Source organism: Somniosus microcephalus, chromosome 8, assembly GCF_052327205.1.
Source record: "Somniosus microcephalus isolate GS21.2 chromosome 8, FLI_Smic_1.0, whole genome shotgun sequence".
Classification (NCBI taxonomy): domain Eukaryota; kingdom Metazoa; phylum Chordata; class Chondrichthyes; order Squaliformes; family Somniosidae; genus Somniosus; species Somniosus microcephalus.
Genome location: NC_140994.1, coordinates 38,839,905 through 38,861,187, shown reverse-complemented (window position 1 = coordinate 38,861,187; position 21,283 = coordinate 38,839,905). Strand labels below are relative to the sequence as shown.

The 21,283-nt window shown below is 41.8% G+C and overlaps 1 protein-coding gene and 1 pseudogene across 1 annotated transcript; one reads left to right on the top strand and one right to left on the bottom strand.

The window, feature by feature from the left end:
• The first annotated feature begins 5,551 nt into the window (after window positions 1-5,551).
• c8h10orf88 (chromosome 8 C10orf88 homolog) lies at window positions 5,552-15,505 on the top strand. Its single transcript, XM_085994599.1, has 6 exons — window positions 5,552-5,821; window positions 6,909-7,112; window positions 8,652-8,724; window positions 8,808-9,014; window positions 10,154-10,665; window positions 12,825-15,505. Exons 1-6 carry the CDS (start codon window positions 5,664-5,666, stop codon window positions 13,048-13,050), a joined length of 1,380 nt encoding a protein of 459 aa, XP_085850725.1. The 5' UTR covers window positions 5,552-5,663; the 3' UTR covers window positions 13,051-15,505.
• A 1,983-nt stretch (window positions 15,506-17,488) lies between these two features.
• The window catches only part of LOC147113465 (CUB and zona pellucida-like domain-containing protein 1), a 31,197-nt pseudogene continuing 27,402 nt past the window's right edge, over window positions 17,489-21,283 (bottom strand).

Sequence of the window (21,283 nt, the reverse complement as noted above, 5' to 3'; positions counted from 1 at the left end):
AAACAGCAAGGGACCCAGCACCGATCCCTGTGGTACCCCACTGGCCACAGGCTTTCAGTCACAAAAACAACCTTCGACCATCACCCTCTGCCTTCTGCCACTAAGCCAGTTTTGTATCCAATGTGCCAAGGCACCCTGGATTCCATGGGCTCTTAAATTCCTGCACAGGAGACTGGTCAAGAAGGTATCGAAGGCCTTGCTGAAATCCATGTATACCACATCCACTGCGTTACCCTCATCCACACACCTAGTCACCCCCTCAAAAAATTCAATCAAATTAGGCAGACATGATCTTCCCTTGACAAAGCCATGTTGACTATCCCTGATTAATCCTTGCCTCTCCAAGTGGAGACTAATTTTGTCCCTCAGAATTTTTTCCAATAATTTACCTACCACTGATGTTAGGCTCACTGGCCTGTAGTTCCCCAGTTTTTCCCTACACCCCTTCTTGAATAATGGTACTACATTAGCGGTTCTCCAGTCCTCTGGCACATCCCCTGTGGCCAGAGAGGTTCTGAATATATGTGTTAGAGCCCCCGCAATCTCTTCCTTTGCCTCACACAGCAGCCTGGGATACATTTCGTCCGGGCCTGGGGATTTATCCATTTTTAGGCCTGCTAAAACCGCCAATACCTCCTCCCTCTCGATGTTAATATGTTCGAGCATATCACAGTCCCCCCGCCCTATTTCTATGTCTACATCGTCCTTCTCCATAGTGAAAACAGATGCAAAAAATTCATTTAGAACCCCTCCTGCATCTTCCGGCTCCACACACAGATTGCCACTTTTGTCCCTAATGGGCCCTATTTTTTCCCTAGTTATCCTCTTACCCTTAATATACTTATAAAACATCTTAGGATTTTCCTTTATTTTGCTCGCCAGTGTTATTTCATGGCCCCTCCTTGATCTCCTAATTTCTTTTTTAAGTATCCCCCTGCACTTTTTGTACTCCCCTAGGGCTTCCTCCATCTTTAGCCTTTTGTATCTGCCAAAAGCCCTCCTTTTTTTCCTAATCCATTCTCGTATATCCCCTGACATCCAAGGTTCCCTGTGGTTTTTGGAACCACCCTTGACCTTTACGGGAACATGTTGCCATTGTATGATCTCAATCTCCCTTCTGAAAGCCTCCCATTGCTCCGATGCAGATTTTCCTACAAGTAGCTGATCCCAGTCCATTTTGGCCAGATCCTGCCTTATCCTATTAAAATCGGCCTTCCCCCAATTTAGAACCTTTATTTCCGGCCCATCCCTGTCCTTTTCCATGACCACCTTAAATCTCACCATATTATGGTCACTGTCACCAAAGTGCTCACCTACTAGCACTTCTTCCACTTGGCCGGCCACATTCCCTAGAATTAGGTCCAGTACCGCCCCCTCTCTTGTAGGACTTTCTACATGCTGGCTCAAAAAGCTCTCCTGGATGCACTTTAAGAATTCTACACCCTCTGAGCCTTTCACACTCTGACTATCCCAGTTAATATTGGGGAAGTTGAAATCCCCCATTATTATTACCTTATTATTTGCACATTTCTCTGAGATTTGCCTACATATCTGTTCCTCTATCTCCCCCTGACTGTTTGGAGGCCTATAGTACACTCCCAGCAAAGTGCTTGTCCCCTTTTTGTTTTTAAGCTCCACCCATATGGCCTCATTAGAGGAACCTGCTAATATATCATCCCTCCTTACTGCAGTAATTGACTCCTTAATTAATATTGCGACACCCCCTCCTCTTATACCTCCCCCTCTGTCTCGCCTGAAGATTCTGTATCCTGGAATATTGAGCTGCCAGTCTTGCCCCTCCCTCAACCATGTCTCCGTGATAGCAACAATATCATACTCCCATGTGTTTATCAACACCTTCAGTTCATCCACCTTATTTGCAAGACTGAAAACTAAAAGATAAGCATTTTTGTAAGGTTGGAAAAAAGAGAGAATACAGGGTGAACCAACCGAAAGTCTAATTGCACAGAGGCAGTTAAAGGGCTGAAAGACACAGAAAAAGGAAAAAAAAGAAATACTTGCATTTATATAGCGCCTCAGGCCATCGCAAAGCACTTTACAGCCGACAAAGTACTTTTTTTGAAGTGTAATCACTGTTATAATGTAGGAAACTGCAAAACCGAAAATATAAAAGGTGATCTCAGCAAGGTAATGGGAAGCCATGAAAAAACCCAAAAGAATGTGCCTATAGTTTAGAGGGTGAAAAGGCATATGAGGCGCACACAAATAAAAAGGCAAGAAATTAGGAAAGATATAGAAAACAAGTAGGTGAGGCCAGAAAGCAATATCATTAGAGAATTCAATAGAAAAGAGAGTAAGTAGGAAAGGAATATGGAGTGAGGAAGAACTCACAAACAGCAGAACATATTCATGGACAAACAAAGAGTGATATAGTCACTGACCTCAACCTGTAAAGGGTGGAGAGGCACAATCTGAAAACTTCAATATATTATTAAATAGTTATTAGTACATCTGAAATCTAGTTGGCAAATTATTTTGTTTTGTAAAAGCACATTGGAATGCCATACTTAACACTGGAAATCTTTGTTCCATTACTTGTTCATAATATCATCACACATCTTATTTATCATTGATGCATTCACTTTTCCCAGGCAAAATGGCAAGAATCCACCTTGACGCTGTATTTCTTTCAAAACTGCTTAAGCTTAAGGGCGCCCTCTGTAGGCTTTACAGTTCACTGCATCACTCTGCCTTCCATACAACGTATTTACGATACCCAGAAAAACAAGGCTTCAACCAGACAGTTCCTTTCTTGCAGAGTCTAAGTATTGAATTTGACATAAATATACTAGTCAGAAATAATTGTAACATGCTTAGAAGAATTGAAAGATTTTATGCTTCTTGTGAGAACATTTCCAAATGTGAATGGAACTGAATATCGGGCGTACAACAGGTGGCCTATGTCATACCGCCTGAATTAAGTTGGACGTGGGTTTGAAGGAGCAGGAGGTGGGTATCATGAGGAAGTTGAGTTTGGTGAGTGAGGAAAAATGAGGAGAAGTGTACTGTGATATGGGGCTGAGGCAAGGGTATAGGGGCTGGATGGAGTTTGAAGTGTGGAGCAGGTAGCTAAGAGGATGGTCTCTTCAGAATTGGTGTTGAAGATGGGGAGAGCAGAATCATAGAAACAGGAGCAGGCCATTCAGCCACTCAAGCCTGTTCTACCATTCAATTAGATCATGGTTGATCTGTACATCAACTCCATTTACCAGCCTTTGTTCCATATCCCATGGCCTTGCCCCTCCCCATCTCTGTAACCTCCTCCAGCTCTACAACCCTCTGAGAATGCTGTGTTCCTCCAATTATGGCCTCTTGTGCATCTCTGGTTTCCTTCGCCCCACCAATTGTGGTCGTGCCTTCAGCTGTCTAGGGTCTAAGCTGTAGAATTCTCTCCCTAAACCTCTCCGCCTCTCTACCTCAATCCTCCTTTAAGACACTCTTAAAAAATACCTTTTTTACCAAGCTTTCGGCGTCAAATTTTGTCTGATAACACTGTGTGAAGCACCTTGGGACGTTTTACTACATTAAAGACGCTATATAAATGCAAGTTGTTGTTGTTGTTGATACCCTTACTGATACAAAAATTATCGATGGCGGTCTTGAAAATTTCAATTGACCCAGCATCCACGGCCTTTTGTGGGACGTCTTTCCTGAGGTTTTATGTCCAAAACTGAACGCAGTACTCCAGATAGGGTCTGACCAAGGCTCTGGGCAACTGAAGCATCACTTCCTCACTTTTGAATTCCTATCCTCTTCAAATAAAGGTCAACATACCATTAACCTTATTGATGACTTTCTGTATTTGTGCACTAGCATTTAGTGATTTGTATACATGGACACCTAAAATCCCATTGCTCCTCCGCAGCTCTTAGTATCTCGCCATTGAGAAAATATTCCAATTTGTCTTTCTTAGATCCAAAGTGGATGACCACACATTTCCCCACATTGAATTCCATCTGCCATAGTTTTGCCTACTCACTTCGTCAGTGTCTATTCCTAACTTACTGCTTCCATCCACACAACCTACTGTGCCTCCGAACATAGCGAGGATCAATGGAGGTTGTCATTAATATGAGGAGCCTGAGATTGTCTTTACCACCCATGATAATCTTGGAGTAGTGGGAAGATTTGGACAAGGAGAGGGAAGCACAGTATTGCTTTAGATGATGGAATCAGGTGATGGGAGAGGTCAGCAGAGCAGTAGTGGTGAGTGCATTGGGGCTTGAGGCAGTATGGTTGACAATTGATGACAGAAAGCAAGAAAATAGGTGATGAAGTAAGAGGAGGAGAGGAGACCAGAGCAGGAGTGGAGGTGGACGATAAGAAAGAGAGGGGAGAGCTCAGGTCTGGGGGCAGCAACCAAAATATGAATGCCAGTAAATGCAGAGAAGTGGCTGTGGGTTACATGTACAGACTGGGTGACCTATGGCGAATGCTGAACGAGGTCTAAAGCCTGTGGTTAGTCAAAGGAGTCAGGGGGCGAGGTGACGGTCGAGGATGGGGCCAGATAGTAGATCAGATGACCTGTGAACAATGCCAAGAGAGATCTACTAGTATATTTAAGAATGACTCTGTTACCTCTATCAGAAGTTCATGGGTACCAGTCACACCTATGACTTGAGCCCATAATCCAGATTGATACTTCAGTGCAGTATTGAGAGAATATCATATTGTCAGAGGTGTTGTCTTTCAGATCTGTTAAACCAAGCACGTTTGTAACATCTTGAATATATGAAATGTGCTAGCTAAATACAAGTTCTTTGTTAAATTTTTACCTTTCTATTATGAATTTTTATCATATGTTTAATGAATCCAGTGGTTAAAAAGTGCATAATATGAAAAAATACAGGAGCTTTCTAAACTAGAGCTCCGTTCTCAGTGACTGTAGTGTGTGCTGGAGAGAGAAAGGAGACTGGTTGGGCAGGAAATTATCATGGACATTGCCAAATTTTCCTGACACACTGGGGAAAAAATCCAGATTTGGTGAATGATATTATTACATCCTATGATGTTACTGGCATCCCATCCACCACCTTAAACATTCACTCCCTCCACCACCGGCATGCCATGGCTGCAGTGTGTACCATCTACAAGATGCACTGCAGCAACTCGCCAAGGCTTCTTCGGCAGCACCTCCCAAACCCGCGACCTCTACCACCTGGAAGGACAAGGGCAGCAGGCACATGGGAACACCACCACCACCAAGTTTCCCTCCAAGTCACACACCATCCTGACTTGGCAATATATCGCCAATCCTTGATCGTGGCTGGGTCAAAATCCTGGAAGTCCCTCCCTAACAGCACTGTGTGAGTACCTTCACCACACGGACTGCAGTGGTTCAAGAAGGCAGCTCACCACCACCTTCTCAAGGGCAACTAGGGATGGGCAAAAAATGCTGGCCTTGCCAGCGACGCCCACATCCCATGAATTAATTTAAAAAAAACATGTAATGAATCTTTGCAGACTTGTGTTTGCCCTGTGTGTTTTGTATTCTCTAATATTGGAGGGTTGTCTCTGAGCTTCATTTTTCCACTCAGTGCCCACCTGCACATGCGGCGGCTGCGCACTCAGCGGCTTCCGGTGCCGGGGCGGCCAGTCGCTGGGAGACGGGGCCGGGCAGAAGGCGAGGGAGCGGCGCAACCATGGAGCCGAGGCCGAGCAGCAGTAGCTGCTGCCGTCGAGCGGCCGGGGTGTGTGTCAGAGCCACCTGGGAGTGCGGCCCGGGGGCGGGCCGGCTGCGGGAGGCGCTGCGGGTGATGGCGGCGGACTCGGAAGCAGACGGCCCGGAGAGCTGCGTCCGGTAAGGCGGAGACTGCCGGGGGTGGGGTGAGGCCGGGGACTGCGGCCTGGCTGCCGTGCGCAGCTTCCCCGGCAGCGAGTGAGCAAAGCGACCCGCCGGCTGGCAGCGCGGCCTCGCGGCGGTGCTTGCGCCGGGTTTTCCGGGCCTGGCGTTGACAGCGCTGCTGCTTTTGAGCGGCGTGTTTCGGGCCATCGCTGTTAACCCGCCTCGGTTCTTCCATTAGATTTTCAGCAGCTGCAGAATGAGATTTATGCATTGCTGCCAACAACTTTTTTTTTTCTTTTAAGATGGTGATTGGAAATCTGGGTGTGACTTTTACCGACTCGTGATGTTTCTGGCTGCAATGATGGGATTAGTTGGCAACCAGTGCTGTCAGCTCAGTGATTTCACTAACACAGCCAAGTGTCTGCTGCATGTGTTAAAATGAGTTGAAAGAACCATTCTCTAATACGTTGGCCACTAGTCACATGTGGTCAATTGGGAATCTAGATGTGGCTAATTGCAATTCTGATTAATAACTAAAAAATGAAAAATAAACATTGCTGGGCAGGTGGTCGCCATACTCATTCGCACTGCCTATGCACGTGTACCTTAACCTTTTTGTCTGGTGAAATGGTAAGATGAAAAGCACTGCTTTTGATTATTGATCAGGGTCCTTGTGATTTGATGTGCTGCCGAGTCTGCTGCAAATACTGTAGTATTTGAGTGTTCGTCATGAAGTAAACTCTGCACTTTAATCACTGGTTATGCAGCTTAAATGTGGTGTTACATTGGGACCCCTGTAAGTGAAGAATGCCTCAATAAACTTTTTCTGAAACCCTGGGACATATTTACTCAAGAATTACTGGATGTTCTATTGAATATTACCAGTAACTGTTGGGAACATATTATAATAGTGCAATATTTGTTGTAAGCATTAAGGAAATCTCGATTAATATTAGAAAAATGTAAAGTCTGTGGTTTACTAGAAATGTAAGTAATATTTGTGACCAGCCAAGGATAAAAGAAAATTGTGATACATTACGATTTTGAAAAATGTCTTGCTTTAAATTAGAGATGGCTTACTGTTTCCTTTGTTATGGTTCAGTGCAGAACTAGTCACTTTGGAACGGCCTCAAACCACTTCTGCGGAAACTCCGTGTGTGCTGTATCTACAGTGTTCTTCTCCGCAGCCTGCTGACATAGTCTTTGTAGAAGTAGTGAGTGAAGCGAGAACTATGGAGGTTTACACAGAAGACGAGTACTGTGGAACAAGCCAAGGCCAAAGAGTAGATGATCTACAAATAAATGGGTAATGTATTGTTTTGGCTTACAATGATTGTTAGCCTTGAATCAGCAGTAAGGAAACAGTTAATTATACTGTATTGAGCAACTTATGAGTTTTGTCAATGGTGCCAATACCAATTTTGATATTCGTACTCAGTTGGGTTCTTTTCTCAAAAGAACCAATTTATTGCATGGTTTAAATCCTGTATCGTTTAAAATAATAATGCAAATTACAAATGGAATAGAAGGAGTTGTTGATTTTGTATTTGCAATTCTGTGAAAATGAATAATGGTTATTTTCATTATAAAAATTTATAAAATTCACCTTGTGGGTTATTGACCTTAACCTATTGCTCACCACTAACATATTTGGTAAAATACATTTGCTTTGAAGGCATGTGCAGCAAGGTGTTGTGCTTCATAAAACAACTATTTGCACTATACAATGCAAATAACACAGGGCGTCTACATTGTACAGTGCATATAATTACTTTGTTACTCTAAGTTCTAAATTAAGGGAGTATTGGAGTGATATACCTTTAGAAGCATTTGGGCTAACAAGCCATGCTTTTGCTATGCCTCCAAAAAAGTGATCACAGCACTGTTGCGTCAAAGCTTATTTAATGGTCACAGTGTCCCATATATAAAATCCCAAATCCTATTTGTCCTTTTTATGGCTTTAACAACAAAACTTGCATTTATAGAAGTACAGGTAGACTACCCTTTATCCGAACTTCGAAAACCGAAAACCTCTAAAAACCGAAGGTTTTTTCGTTCAGCGTAAGTCGTGCGCACGACCCCCCGCCGGCCCTGACCCCCGCCGACACCCCCCCGCCGACCCCCGCCGGCGCCGACCCCCCCGCGGACCCCCGCCGACTTACGCTGAGCGTCAGCGTAAATCGTGCGCACGACCCCCCCGCCGACCCCCGCGGACCCCCGCCGACTGTCAGCGTAAGTCGTGCGCACGACCCCCCCGCGGACCTCCGCCGACCCCGACCGTAAGTCGGCGGGGGTCCGCGGGGGGGGGGGTCGGCTTCGGCGGGGGTCAGCGGGGGGCCGTGCGCATGGCTTACGCTGCGCGTCAGCGCAAGTCGTGCGCACGACCCCCCGCTGACCCACCTTCCGAAATCCGAAATTCTCCGAAAACCGAAACACGGCTGGTCCCGAGGTTTTCGGATAAAGGATAGTCTACCTGTACCTGCAACGTAGAAAAACAGTCCAAAGTGCTTCAGAGTTCATAAGCAATAGTGGTGACCAAATGCTTGGTCAAAGAGGTGGGTTTTAAAGCGGGTAATTTCTCCAGGATTTCCATGGCTCTTCTGCTGAAATTACTGTAGACAAGTGGGTGGTGGTCTTTACCTGCAATTACAGGCTTAGTTCCCAAACAGCAGCTATTGCTATAGAATTCACTCTCCAGGTAGACGGACCTGTTTCAGATTCACCACCTTACAGGGATCACTTTGGCAGCAACTGCTGCACTGGAGCCACTGACCTTTTGAATGCATTGAGGTATAATTATGTGGTTTCTAACTACCAGCATTTCTGTTTTTAAATTGTCTTTCAGTGACCATGAACAGATCCTCTTGTTTAAGAAGTATTTTAAGTTGGATTTTCCTTGTTCATCTTGTGAACTAAAGGTAAAGTGTTGAGATTTTTTTTTTTTCTTTTTTACTGGTCATGTTTTACTCTGGGAATCCTCTGATTAATATCCTGTTCTTAGCTGCTATCTTTAGGTGGAAAGGAGAAAGTACGAATTGGTAAAATATTACTGGGCATAAAATATGCTTCAGTAAGGATCGCAAGAGGCTTTTCTCCATTGGGAAAGAACATTAACTTGGAACGAGTACAAACAATGATGGATTCAATGGGAGCGAAGCTGTCACCTGGAGCTCAGCAACTTTTTAACATGGTCCAGTTCCAACAGAAGGTGACTTATGTATTGGTCACGGTAAAAGAGTTGAATAAGATTTTTATTTCATGAGGCAACAGTAATTTTAAGATCATAGATTTGGTTATTACAATACTTATGTTTCTGCATTAAAATATTTTTAAAAATCTCTAACTCATTCTTTGCTCTCAATGCATATGTTCCTATTATAAAGTGGAACAATTTGTTCATCTGAAGGGATTGTCTATAATGAAAATACAGGGGTAAGACAGGCCGTAGTGATGCATCGAGAATGCTCAATTGGAATAAAGTGCATGCTTCAGAGCACACGATTGTGTGGTCACTATTTTTCAAGTCAATTATTCACTATCTTAGTGTATTTTGTACTTTTTATTGTAATACATTGTGGAAAAGTTGAGCGAAAGCACATACAGCTTTGTGCCTACTCTGCATATAGATGTTAGGGAATGGTAGTGACAATTTAGAGATATGATGCAGAGGGGAAGTAGGCCATGGGAACTAATTTGGGAAGATATTCTTTAAACAGCATAATGTGTTTGGCACATTGACTACAGGAAATTTTTGGAATTATTTTTTTACTACATTTTTCTGTTTTATTATGCTACCAGGACTTTAATAGTTTTTCATAAACTTCCAGTGAAGTGTAACGCTTAAAGCAGGGAGAGCACAAAACTATTTAAATATAGATATGATCAAGAAAAATAATGAGCATTTCACAGGTGATTAGTTCCCCGTGGCAGATTTACACTTTAATCCTTCCCCATGTAACTCTACTGTCAAGCAGCTGCATTGCGAGCTTGGTGGCATTGTATTTTAATAAAAGATTAATTCAGTAATCAATAATAGGGATGGCACTGTAGGCTGCCCACAACTGTAACCCAGTAATGAAGGCAGTATCTTGAGAAGATGTGAGGTAGAGAAGTGGAGGAAAAGGAGAATCTTGTCCTTTGATTGGTAAAGGCAGCGCCTAACTGAAGCATACAAGCTTAAAGGTTCTAGGTCTTTGCTGAGCTAGATGATCTCGACTGGGATGGTTACAGTTAGTCTCAGTGCCTCTGCACCAGGGGAACGTGAAGCTCTTCTGATGGTTTTTGCAGATAATCGGTAACAATAATGGAAGTTGTTATAACCTCGTATATCGATTGTTCTCCATGCAGAATCAGGCAGCAATAGGAGGATTGTTCCAGGGCATCTTTGGCGCAAGAGATTTGACAGAAGTTGGAAAAGTAGCTTGTTCACCTCCGATGATTACTGCGCAGTCTGAAGAAGGAGTGACCTCTTCCCATGTATTTAGTGAAACTAACCCAATGTCCATTTCAAAACTGGAAGAAACAAAGGATCCAGAAGAAATTACCTTTAATGCTGAACCTACACAAACAAGAGATGGCTCAGTCTTGTCTCCTGGAACTAATAATAATAATAAGAAAACAACATATGATTCTGAAGACAGCACAAAAGATGTAGATCAACAAAAGTTTGCAGGAGGAGATTTGAAAGAGCTTGTGTCAACATTTCTGTGCAAACAAAGCAATGGGGAGCAAAATGCCTTTAGTTCTGAAATGCTTCCTTTTCTTCAGAACCTTTGTGGCCAGGTGAATGAACTTCGTATGGAAGAGAAAGCTAAAGTTACTAAAATCACTGCAACAGCAGAGGACAGAAACTGTGACAGGTATGGATTTTGGCATTTTGCAGATGTCTGTTTTACAGTAATGGAGCTGTGCACTTTACTTTATATATCAAAAAAAATGCTGACAAAAGTTCTGTTGAAAATTGTGTTCAGTTTTGCTTTTAATTCTCTCCTCCCACCTCTGTTAGAAACTAGGGAATTTATAGCAATCTTGAACCAGCCTGTGCATGATCACTGCCAGTCACTGCATAGCATCTGTGGAAGGTAGATTGGTGGTTTATGCCTTCAACTACCGCAGCTTTTCATGATGACTTATTAGGGCAAAGCACCTAACAAATGGAGTAAAGAATTATGTAATGTCAATTATGTAGTTAATTTCATGGCAAAAATAGCAAAGTAATTTTTTAAAAACTTCACAAAGTATATGAGAGAACACATGAGAGGAAAAGGCTTCACATTACTTTACACGAGAGGAGGTGTTTGACGTTAAAGCCATGGTTCCACAACTCTTAGCCTGCATTACAAATAGTGACAAGTCACTAAAAGTACCCTTAAAATGCGTATTTTAATGTTAGAAATGCCTGAAAGAAGTGTACTTCCCTCACCTCGACATAGGCCCCATGTCTTTCTGGGGTGTGGGGCTTGCATTCTGCTTCGGTCCGAGTTGGAAATTTCATTTGGGCACTTGGAATTCCAGCTACTGTTGACAAATTTTTGTGTGCAACAAGAAAATGCATTATGGGAGTTGTAGTTTTCACCTTGCTTCCACGGACAATACCCAGAATACACTACAGCAACCATGTCACTTGACCATAAAAGCAGAATATTTACAAATAATGGGGAGGCACAAGTAGCGAGAACCAAACATCAAAAATAGATTTTTTCCCCAGTGTTTTAAATGGTTTAAGCTATTGAATAATTCTGAGCAATAGTACTGTATACAGTTCTGGGCACAGCACCTTGGAAAGGATATATTGGCCTTGGAAGGAGTGCAGCGCAGATTCACCAGAAGGTTACCAGGGCTCCAAGTGTTAGATTGAGGAGAGATTACATAAATTAGTCTTGTATTCCCTGGAATATAGAAGGTTAAGGGGTGATATGATTGAGGTTTTTAGAATTTTGAAAGGAATTTATAGGGTAGATAGAGAGAAACTTTTTCTGCTGATGGGGGAGTCTAGGACAAGGGGACATAACCTTAGAATCAGAACCAGGCCATTCAAGAGAGAAGTTAGGAAACATTTTTTCATGTCAAGGGTGGTAGCAGTGTGGAAAACTCTCCCACAGTAGATTCTACCTGAATTAACCATTTTAAATCTGAGATCAATAGATTTTTGCTAGCCAAGGGTATTAAGGGATTTGGAGCCAAGACGGGTGGATGGAGCCAGGATACAGATCAGGCATGATCTTATTGAATGGCGGAACAAGTTCGAGGGGCTGAATGGTCTACTCCTGTTCCTATGTTTTGTTTGGAATTGGACCTTTTTTTGAATTGACGAAGGGAACTGATATCTACACTAATGCTAGAGGGGAATATTTGTGAGGCACTTTGATGGTGATCTCAGACACTGTGATTGCATTAAGTCATTCAACCAGAACTGGACCATGGCCAATGATAGTGGTGATTACTTCTCCAGTGCACTACTGCACCAGCAACACTTTCAACAAGAACTACAATCCATCTTGGGAAGTTAAGTGGAGAAAAAATATTAATAATTGAGCAAAAAAAAAGCTTTGGGGCAGAGAGGCGGGAAGAATAAATCATTTTACTTCATGTTAGTGATGTGATGAATTGCTTCAGTACATTTACTGTATTGTAGCAATGGGTAAGCTGCTGTTGCATTTAAGGCTTCCGCAGTATCGCAGTAAGTATCAGAAACTACATTCCAGGTCCTGAACTGCCCACGAGCAATGCTTTGGGAGAGTTACTAATTTATGTATTAAACCTTTTCGTCTTTGATGTTTGTTTTTTTTATAGTAGATAAACCAGTTGTGCATCTGCTGTTCACAAGTACGGCAGTTTGCATCACTTTGGTCACTTTCCATGAACTACTGTCCCACAGCTTACTACTTCTAAGTTTTTTTTTATTTTTGAGGAACCATGGCCAGTTCTGGAATTAAATCTTTTGGGTATAGTTTTTTTTTTTAAAGGTACATTTTGAGAACCTGCCTGCTTGATTTCATGTTGCTGCATTTCTTCACAGGCATAGCCAACAGGCTTTCTCTGAGTTGGAAAAGTATATCACTGAACACATGGATTCTATAGAAAAGAGACTGAAGGATCATATTGATTGTCGAATAAACACATTGCAAGCTGACCTTGATGAGAAGTTTGTTTCACTCACCAACCTACTTGAAAATATTACTTTGAATAGAACTGTAACAAAAAGCTATGAATGTGGCACCATTTTAACAAATGGGGAGCTTTAACTAATTTTTCTTCACACCCCTCAAAAGACTACTGTGAAACTGGTTTAGTTTTGAGAAACCCTGAATGTAGCATTAGTGCAAGGGTGTCCAAACTATGGACCTGGGCCATATAGATTGACCGTTTCAGCCTATTAAGTTTGTTGTTGGTGTGGGTGTTTTTCCATGAGCCACATATACAGCCAGTGATCCATGGCCATGTAACCCAGGTAACTCCGTCCTATTTGTGCTTATATTTGTTACTTGTTTTGTCTTTGAAGTTTGTGGGCCTGGAGGTTTGGGAAGGGCTAATCCTAGCTCTGTAGCCTCATTAATGGATAAATCCTTAATCAGGACACCAAGACCTGTCAAAAATTGGCAGCTTGAGATAAATGCAAGTTAATAGTAACTTAAAACCACACATGTGGCCCATGAGTGTCTGTGGAATGCACTTAACGGCCCACAGAAAAGCCTGGACACCCCCGGTCTAGTGTAAACTGCCAAATGCATCACCAGTAAATAAAATTGAAAACGCAGCATTGCAGTTATAATTTGATCACTTTCTGTTCTCTTTGACGACTGGCATTTCTCGGGCTTAAAATGTCCTCTATTTAAATTTTTTTTTTAACAAATACAAAAATACTAAATCAGAATGTTTGAGAAATACTGTAACTTTGAGGCAATGAATTGAATGTGTGTTACTGGTGTTAGATATCTTTGATATTCTATTAACTGTTACTATGCCCTTGAAGAGTTAATATTAAGAATGTAAAGGGGTCGGACATTGATTTTTGTTCCCTCCACCTCTGCTTGTTTGGGCACTTGCAGTGGATATTTAAAACTCCAAGGGCAGTATAATTTAGCATACCTCTTCAAAAATATAAATCTTAAAAGTTATGTTCCATATAACTACTTTCAAACATTCACTTCTACTGTTTTTGGAAGACCTATCAATGACTCGTTAATCACCAATGTAAAAGTTAGTGTGATTAAATACGTATTTGAACTTCAGGAAATTAATTTGTATCCTGCTTGCATTCATAATAAGGTAGCAGCAGTCTAATGTTACAGTTGAATGTGGTATTACAATCTTGCCTCTGTGGACTTGCCTCAAGGCAGTGTTGCAACATGGTGTTGCAAGCAAGAAAGGTGGCTGTCTTCAAATAGTACGTGGGTTTCTTTGGATAGGCTGCCTTAAAAAAAGAAGAATCTTGCCCCTTTCAACCCCTTTCCCCAATAATTTAATTTCTGTACCTGGCTGATTCGCCATTGAGGAGGTGCAATACTTTGCTAGTGCACGAGTGGGGAATTATAATGGTTATATTTGCATTATTGTGTAAATTATGCTGTCAGCTGAGCAAATACAAGTTAATGGGAGCTCAGTCAGATGAAATGTAGAGTTAACTACAGAAAAGGTAATATAAATGAGTGTAAATGGCTACAAGCTCAACCAAATATAAAATAGCTTCCTTCAAAATTTGTTCAATTTATTAACCTTCTAAATCTAAGATAAAGCACACATTTCATTCAAATTCTTTTATGATTAACTATTTGGGTGGGTGGGGGTGATTTGTATCTGTATTTGGGACAGTTTCTTGCAAGTCATGAGAACAATGAATTTGGCGACCATGTCAAATTGGAAATCCTATAAACCACGATATTATCGCGCTTGTACAGGCCGACAAGAGAGATTCTATTTTAAAAGTATGTAATTAGCTTTTTGTAGAATGAGCTTTTCTTTAAGTTATCGCTTATGACTGCTTTATGTTGACGTTGAATAATAATTTCTGTTTTATTTTGATTATGCTTTAATACTGAATGTGCTTTAATACTGTGTGCGGTAATAGCACAAAGGAAAAAATGTGCCTCGTTAGATTATATCTGTTTAAGGATAAACGTCATACTTAGAATGTAAATACAGTATCCTAAAGAACCAGAAATTTATCTGAAACTAACAGATTTGATTGCTTTGTGGCAGAAATATTCTTTAAACTTAAATATATAATTGCAGTACAGGAGTGTGATTTGTCTTCCTCTTCTCCCCTTCCCTCCCAATATAATTTGCTGAAAATATTTATTGAAACAGTAAAATTGCAAGCTAGCAGGTATATTATTTTCTAATGGTTGGCCAGTAGATTATGGCAGATATTAACCAATAGGTTGATACTGACCTCGGCATTGTAGGGCTTGTGCTGGATGTAGGATTTTGAATTTGCAGTATCTCCAATGATAAAACACATTGCTGATAATTTCAGTACTTAAAACATTCAGTTGGGTCGCCATTTATTATACATGTACCTGCAATATCCTGTGACATTCACAGTAAGTTTGACAAGAAACTATTTGTAATGACGGGAATGTTACACTATGTAATCGAGAATGTATTATTCTGCTAAGTTGCAGCAATACTTAATCCAGTCTGTCCCTGAAAGACCACAAATTCTAATTCTTTTAAATAAAGTGCTTTAAAATATGTAAATATATGTATCTCCTTTAGCATTGCTTATGGTGAGTGAAACTTATAAGGAGAGAAGCTTTTTACCATGTAATGCAGAATGTATTCTATGTCTCTTTAAAGGCACAAAGTCTAACTGTTAAGTAAACACTGGCTGAGTCTATCAAGAGGTCAGTTAAGAGGCTCCAGATGTTCAGGCTTTGGTAGAAACTCAGCAAGTCAGGCACAGCAGCTGTAGAGAAAAGTGACAAGTTAACGTTTCGGGCATAACCGTTCATCAGAACTAAAAGATATTACAGATGAACAGAGCGAGGGAAAAGGGAGAAACACACAAACAAGAAAAGAATGAGCTGTAAAGTGATCAGATGGAGAACAGGATGCGGTTAATTGACCAGTGATAGTGTAATACAAAGGGAGGCATGATGAGAGAAATAAGACATATGCAAGAGCCAGAGTATGTGTGAATAGTTAAAGCAGGTTAGTGAAGTTGGAGAGGTGGAGCATGAAAACCTGGCAGGCTCCAGTGGTCCAGGAGTTGTGGGGGCGGGGGGTGAGGAGAAGAATAGACAAGTCAGCACTAGGGGTGCAGACCACCCTGCCAGTGGTGTACCGATGGGGGATCCCCATCCCAAGAAGGTTGTTGCTTTTTTATGGGTAATCAGTATGTAGGCAAACCTGACCGGGTTTTTTGAGGAGGTGACAAATTTGATGGATTGGGGAAAATGCAGTGGATGTGGTGTAAATGGACTTTCAGAAAGCCTTTTACAAGGTAGCATACAGGAGATTATTGGAGATTAAGGGGCATGGAATTAGGGAGAGGGTAGAAAATTGGATTCAAAACTGGTTAGTAGGGATGAAACAGAGTAGGAGATAAGGTCAATGGGTACTCGTGTCTCACAGGGTTCTGTTCTGAGATCGCTTCTACCAGAACCCTGGGCCACTGGCGCCTGCTCCACTTACCAAGCGGTTCTAGCATTTTCAGATTTCTAGCACCTGCAGAGTTTTGTTTTTTGGTTTTTGTTCAGGCTCTGGTAGTTCCTGGAGATTTCTTTTGTTACTCTTTTATTTGAAGGACACAAAGTGTATGCTAGACCTACTGCTTTATAATAAGTATGCTTTATTGTGTGTGCATTTGTTAGAGATAATTTATCGAACAAATTCATCATGAATTTTAATAGATGTATAACTTGAGAAGAGGGAAGTTGGGTTTAATATGGGGGGGATAGGGCGGGAAAATGGAGTCGAGGTAGAAGATCAGCCATGATCTTATTGAATGTCTGAGCAAACTCGAGGAGTTGTATAGCCTACTCCTGCTCCTATATATGTTCTAATCCTCCTTGTGTACCAGAATCTGTACATTTGTACACTTATTTTTTTGTAATCGTCAAATGGTCAATACTGACTGGAGGTTTTAGTTAACATTTAGACTATTGTAGCATCTTAATGAAATAGATGGGTGAGAGAAATGGACATATAGCTTTAAAAAGCTTTTATTAAATTATGATATTACATACAACGCAATTGTAAATTTATACATTGAAATTCTTAGACAATTGAAAATATTTAAGTTGGACTACACACTAATGTCCCTTGGAAGGAGGTTTAGGTTGAGCACGTTGGTGAGTAGGAGGCTCATTGGGCACTGGTGTGAGAAGCCACATCCTATACTGTAAAAATCAAAATATATTGCATTTACTCATTCAAACACTTGGGTGAAATTACTGAATAGTTTACTGGTAAATTAGCTGCATTTGGTTTAGCTTGACCACAGCAATAAAATTGATAATTTCAGAACAAAGTGCAGCATTATTTTTTTCCCAAGCTTGTTCTGTAATTGCTATGTGCTTTCATATTTTAACTTGTATCTTTCTGGATGATGTGTGATGAGAAGGTTGCCTCATAATTGCTGGTATGGATACCTCCTCAGCTGGTTCCTGAGTTTTATTACCATTGCAGCCAACATGGAAGAGCCAGAACCAACAAAGGCAAGTCAAATGGCAAAATTATTTAATCCATTTTCTTGTCAGCTTTGCTGCCTTTATTTAGGAGCTCTGAAAGATATTTAAAAAGAACTGTTACCCTATAGTTGCTGTGCAGCAAAATAAAATGCTAAATTATTATTCTGCAAACTTTTGTTCTTTCAAACTATTGCACTTTTGGAGTACATATATACAGAAAATGGTAGCTGTACCTGCATCTACAGAGTACTTTAGATCTTTTCTCAGCTGAATGGATCCCATCACAACATCACTGCTTCCTTCTGAAGGGCTTGTATCTTCTTGGGAGATGCATCCCCAGTAACACCGAGCAGAAGAATCAAAAGCCCTACAGACCACAATTTTATAACGGAAGGAAAAACGTTCAGGGGTTCAAATGGCTCAAATTTAAATCGAGCAGTATTATTGGAATATGATGGATATGTAATGTATGTTTGTTCCTTCACACACCTGCAAACAAACATTTCAATAAGACATCCAGAAACCATAACCTCACACAAAACATAAAAATACAAGATTGTCCAATGTTTACAGCATTAATAAATCTAGTAATTGTTTAGAAATGTGTTCAGCAATTTGGAGTTTTTCTACTTGTAGCCTATCAGGCTGACCTTTGTATTGCTTTAATACAGAGGAACTTCAGTTACTGGTACACTTCAAAAGCCTTGTGGGTGATGTTCATGGCAGTACAAACTGCATGTTTTATTGGAAGGACCAGGCCTGATGGGCTGTATTTATTAATTCTGTGCTTTTTGTTCTTGCACAAAAGTACTATTTTATATAATCCTTTATTAGTACATTTAATTTTTTTTTGCAAAATTGTCATTTTATTTGTCAGTCTTGCCTCTGAGGCAGAAGGTCGTGACTTCAAGCCTGATTCCAGAATTATATAGAAATGACAATACAAAAACAAATAATTTGGCCCAATCAGTCCACATTGGTATTTATCTTCCAAAGGAGCAATAGTCCTAATCCCACGTGGCTGCCTTTTTCCAATAACCCTTTATTGCTCTTTCCTTCAATAAGGTCTCTTCAATCACTAACTCTGGTAGTGCATTTCACAGCCTACTGGGAACAATCTGTTTCTATCCTGTCCCATCCCTTCATAATTTTAAGCACCTCTATTAAATCATGCCATAATCTCTGTTCCAACAAAATCAGTCCGTTTTTCAAGTCTTCATATTTGCTCTTACCAGGCAGCATCCTAGTAACTGCTGCACTCTCAACTGCCTCAACATCCTTCCTATAATGTGGAGCCGAAAACAGCAGCATTCTTACTAAGGTTTACTAAGAGACGCAGACTCGAACGGATATGGCAGACAACTGGTTTAGCCATTCACTGCCAGATTTGGCTGGACCGCATAAAGTGCTATCGGGCCCTGTTCTCATCTGCCAAAATTGCTCACTATTCCAGAATGATTCTGGAATAAAGATAAACCCCGGCTCCTATTCTCTACTGCTAACCATCTTCTTAAACCCCTCTCCCGTCTCCTCCACCCTCACCTCCGATAACAAGTATGAGGAGCTCATGGACTTCTTTGTCTCTAAGATTGAGACCATCCGTTCAGCTGCCTCTGCCACTTCCCTTCCTTTCCCTAGCCCACTGGGCCAAACTTCTTCTAAGGTTCTCCCCTGCCCTAGCCCTGAACTCTCATTTTTCTCCAGTTTCTCTCCGATCTCCCCTCATGACCTCTCTGCGCTCATCTTGTCTATGAGACCCACCTCCTGCTCCCTCCACCCTATTCCCACCAAACTGCTGGCCACCTAACTTGCTTTTTTGGCTCCCATGTTAGCTGATACTGTTAATGGTTCTCCTCAAGTACTGTGCCCCTCTCCCTCAAATCTGCCGTCATCACCCCTCTCAAAAAACCAAACCTTGATCCCTCCATCTTTGCAAACTACTGCCCCATTTCCAACCTCATTTTCCTCTTCAAAGTCCTTGAGCGTGTTGTTGCCTCCCAAATCTGTGCCCATCTTTCCCGCAATTCCATGTTTGAATCCCTCCAATCAGGTTTCTGCCCTTGTCACAGTACCGAAAGGGTTCTGATCAAAGTCACAAATGACATCCTTTGTGACTGTGACAAAGGTAAACTATCCCTCCTCGCCCTTGACTTGTTTGCAGCCTTTGACACGGTTGACCATTCCATCCTTCTCCAACGCCTCTCCACTGTCGCCCTGTGGGACTGTACTCGCCTGGTTCCATTCTTATCTATCTAATCGTAACCAGAGAATCACCTGCAATTGCTTCTCTTCCCGCTCCTGCATCGTTACCTCTGGTGTCCCCCAAGGATATATCCTTGGCCCCCTCCTATCTCTTATCTACAAGTTGCCCCTTGGCGACATCATAAGAACATAAGAAATAGAAGCAGGAGTAGGCCAATCGGCCCCTCGAACCTGCTCCACCATTCAATAAGATCATGGCTGATCTGATCCTAACCTCAAATCTTCTATCACTCTGCATCCACCCGAACCCATGTGATCTCCCGGGAGAGGCAAAAAACCAGATAAAGACCCAATGGCCAATTTGGGAGAAAAAAATCTGGGAAATTCCTCTCTGACCCATCTAGGCAATCGAAATTCTTCCAGGAGATCACTCTGTCCCTATATTTTCTACAGTACTTACCTTCTGTAAAGGCAATCTCCACCCCAGCCAGGAACAGGAATAAAACCATCTCCTGAAATCTAACAGAATTAGAACACAGTAGGGGCAGAACCAGGCTACACGGCCCCTGGGCCCACTCCACTACCCACAGGGCCATGACCATTCCGAACCTAGACTCATGTCCAATTTCCTGCCCGCTCCCCGTAACCCTTAATTCCCTTTACTTCTAGGAAACTATCTATTTCTGTTTTAAATTTATTTAATGATGTAGCTTCCACAGCTTTCTGGGGCAGCAAATTCCACAAACCTACCACCCTCTGAATGAAGAAGTTTCTCCTCATCTCAGTTTTGAAAGAGCAGCCCCTTATTTTAAGATTATGCCCCCTAGTTCTAGTTTCACCCATCATTGGGAACATCCTCACCGCATCCACCCGATCAAGCCCCTTCACAATCTTATATGTTTCAATAAGATCGCCTCTCATTCTTCTGAACTCCAATGAGTAGAGTCCCAATCTACTCAACCTCTCCTCATATGACCACCCCCTCATCCCCAGGATTAACCGAGTGAACCTTCTTTGTACTGACTCGAGAGCAAGTATGTCTTTTCTTAAGTATGGACACCAAAACTGTATGCAGTATTCCAGGTGCGGTCTCACCAATACCTTGTACAACTGCAGCAATACCTCCCTGTTTTTATATTCCATCCCCCTAGCAATAAAAGCCAACATTCCATTGGCCTTCTTAATCACTTGCTGCACCTGCATACTAACTTTTTGAGTTTCGTGCACCAGGACCCCCAGATCCCTTTGTACTACAGTACTTTCCAGTTTCTTGCCATTAAGATAATAACTTGCTCTATGATTTTTCCTGCCAAAGTGCATAACCTCACACTTTCCAGTATTGTATTCCATCTGCCAAATCTCTGCCCACTTACTTAGCCTGTCTATGTCCCTTTGCAGGTTTTTTATGTCCTCCTCACTCACTACTTTCCTTCCCATCTTTGTATCATCTGCAAACTTTGATATGTTACACTCGGTCCCCTCCTCCAAATCGTTAATATAGATTGTAAAGAGTTGGGGACCCAGCACTGACCCCTGCGGAACACCACTAGTTACTGGTTGCCAATCTGAGAACAAACCATTTATCCCAACTCTCTGCTTTCTGTTAGAGAGCCACTCCTCCACCCACGCCAAAATATTACCC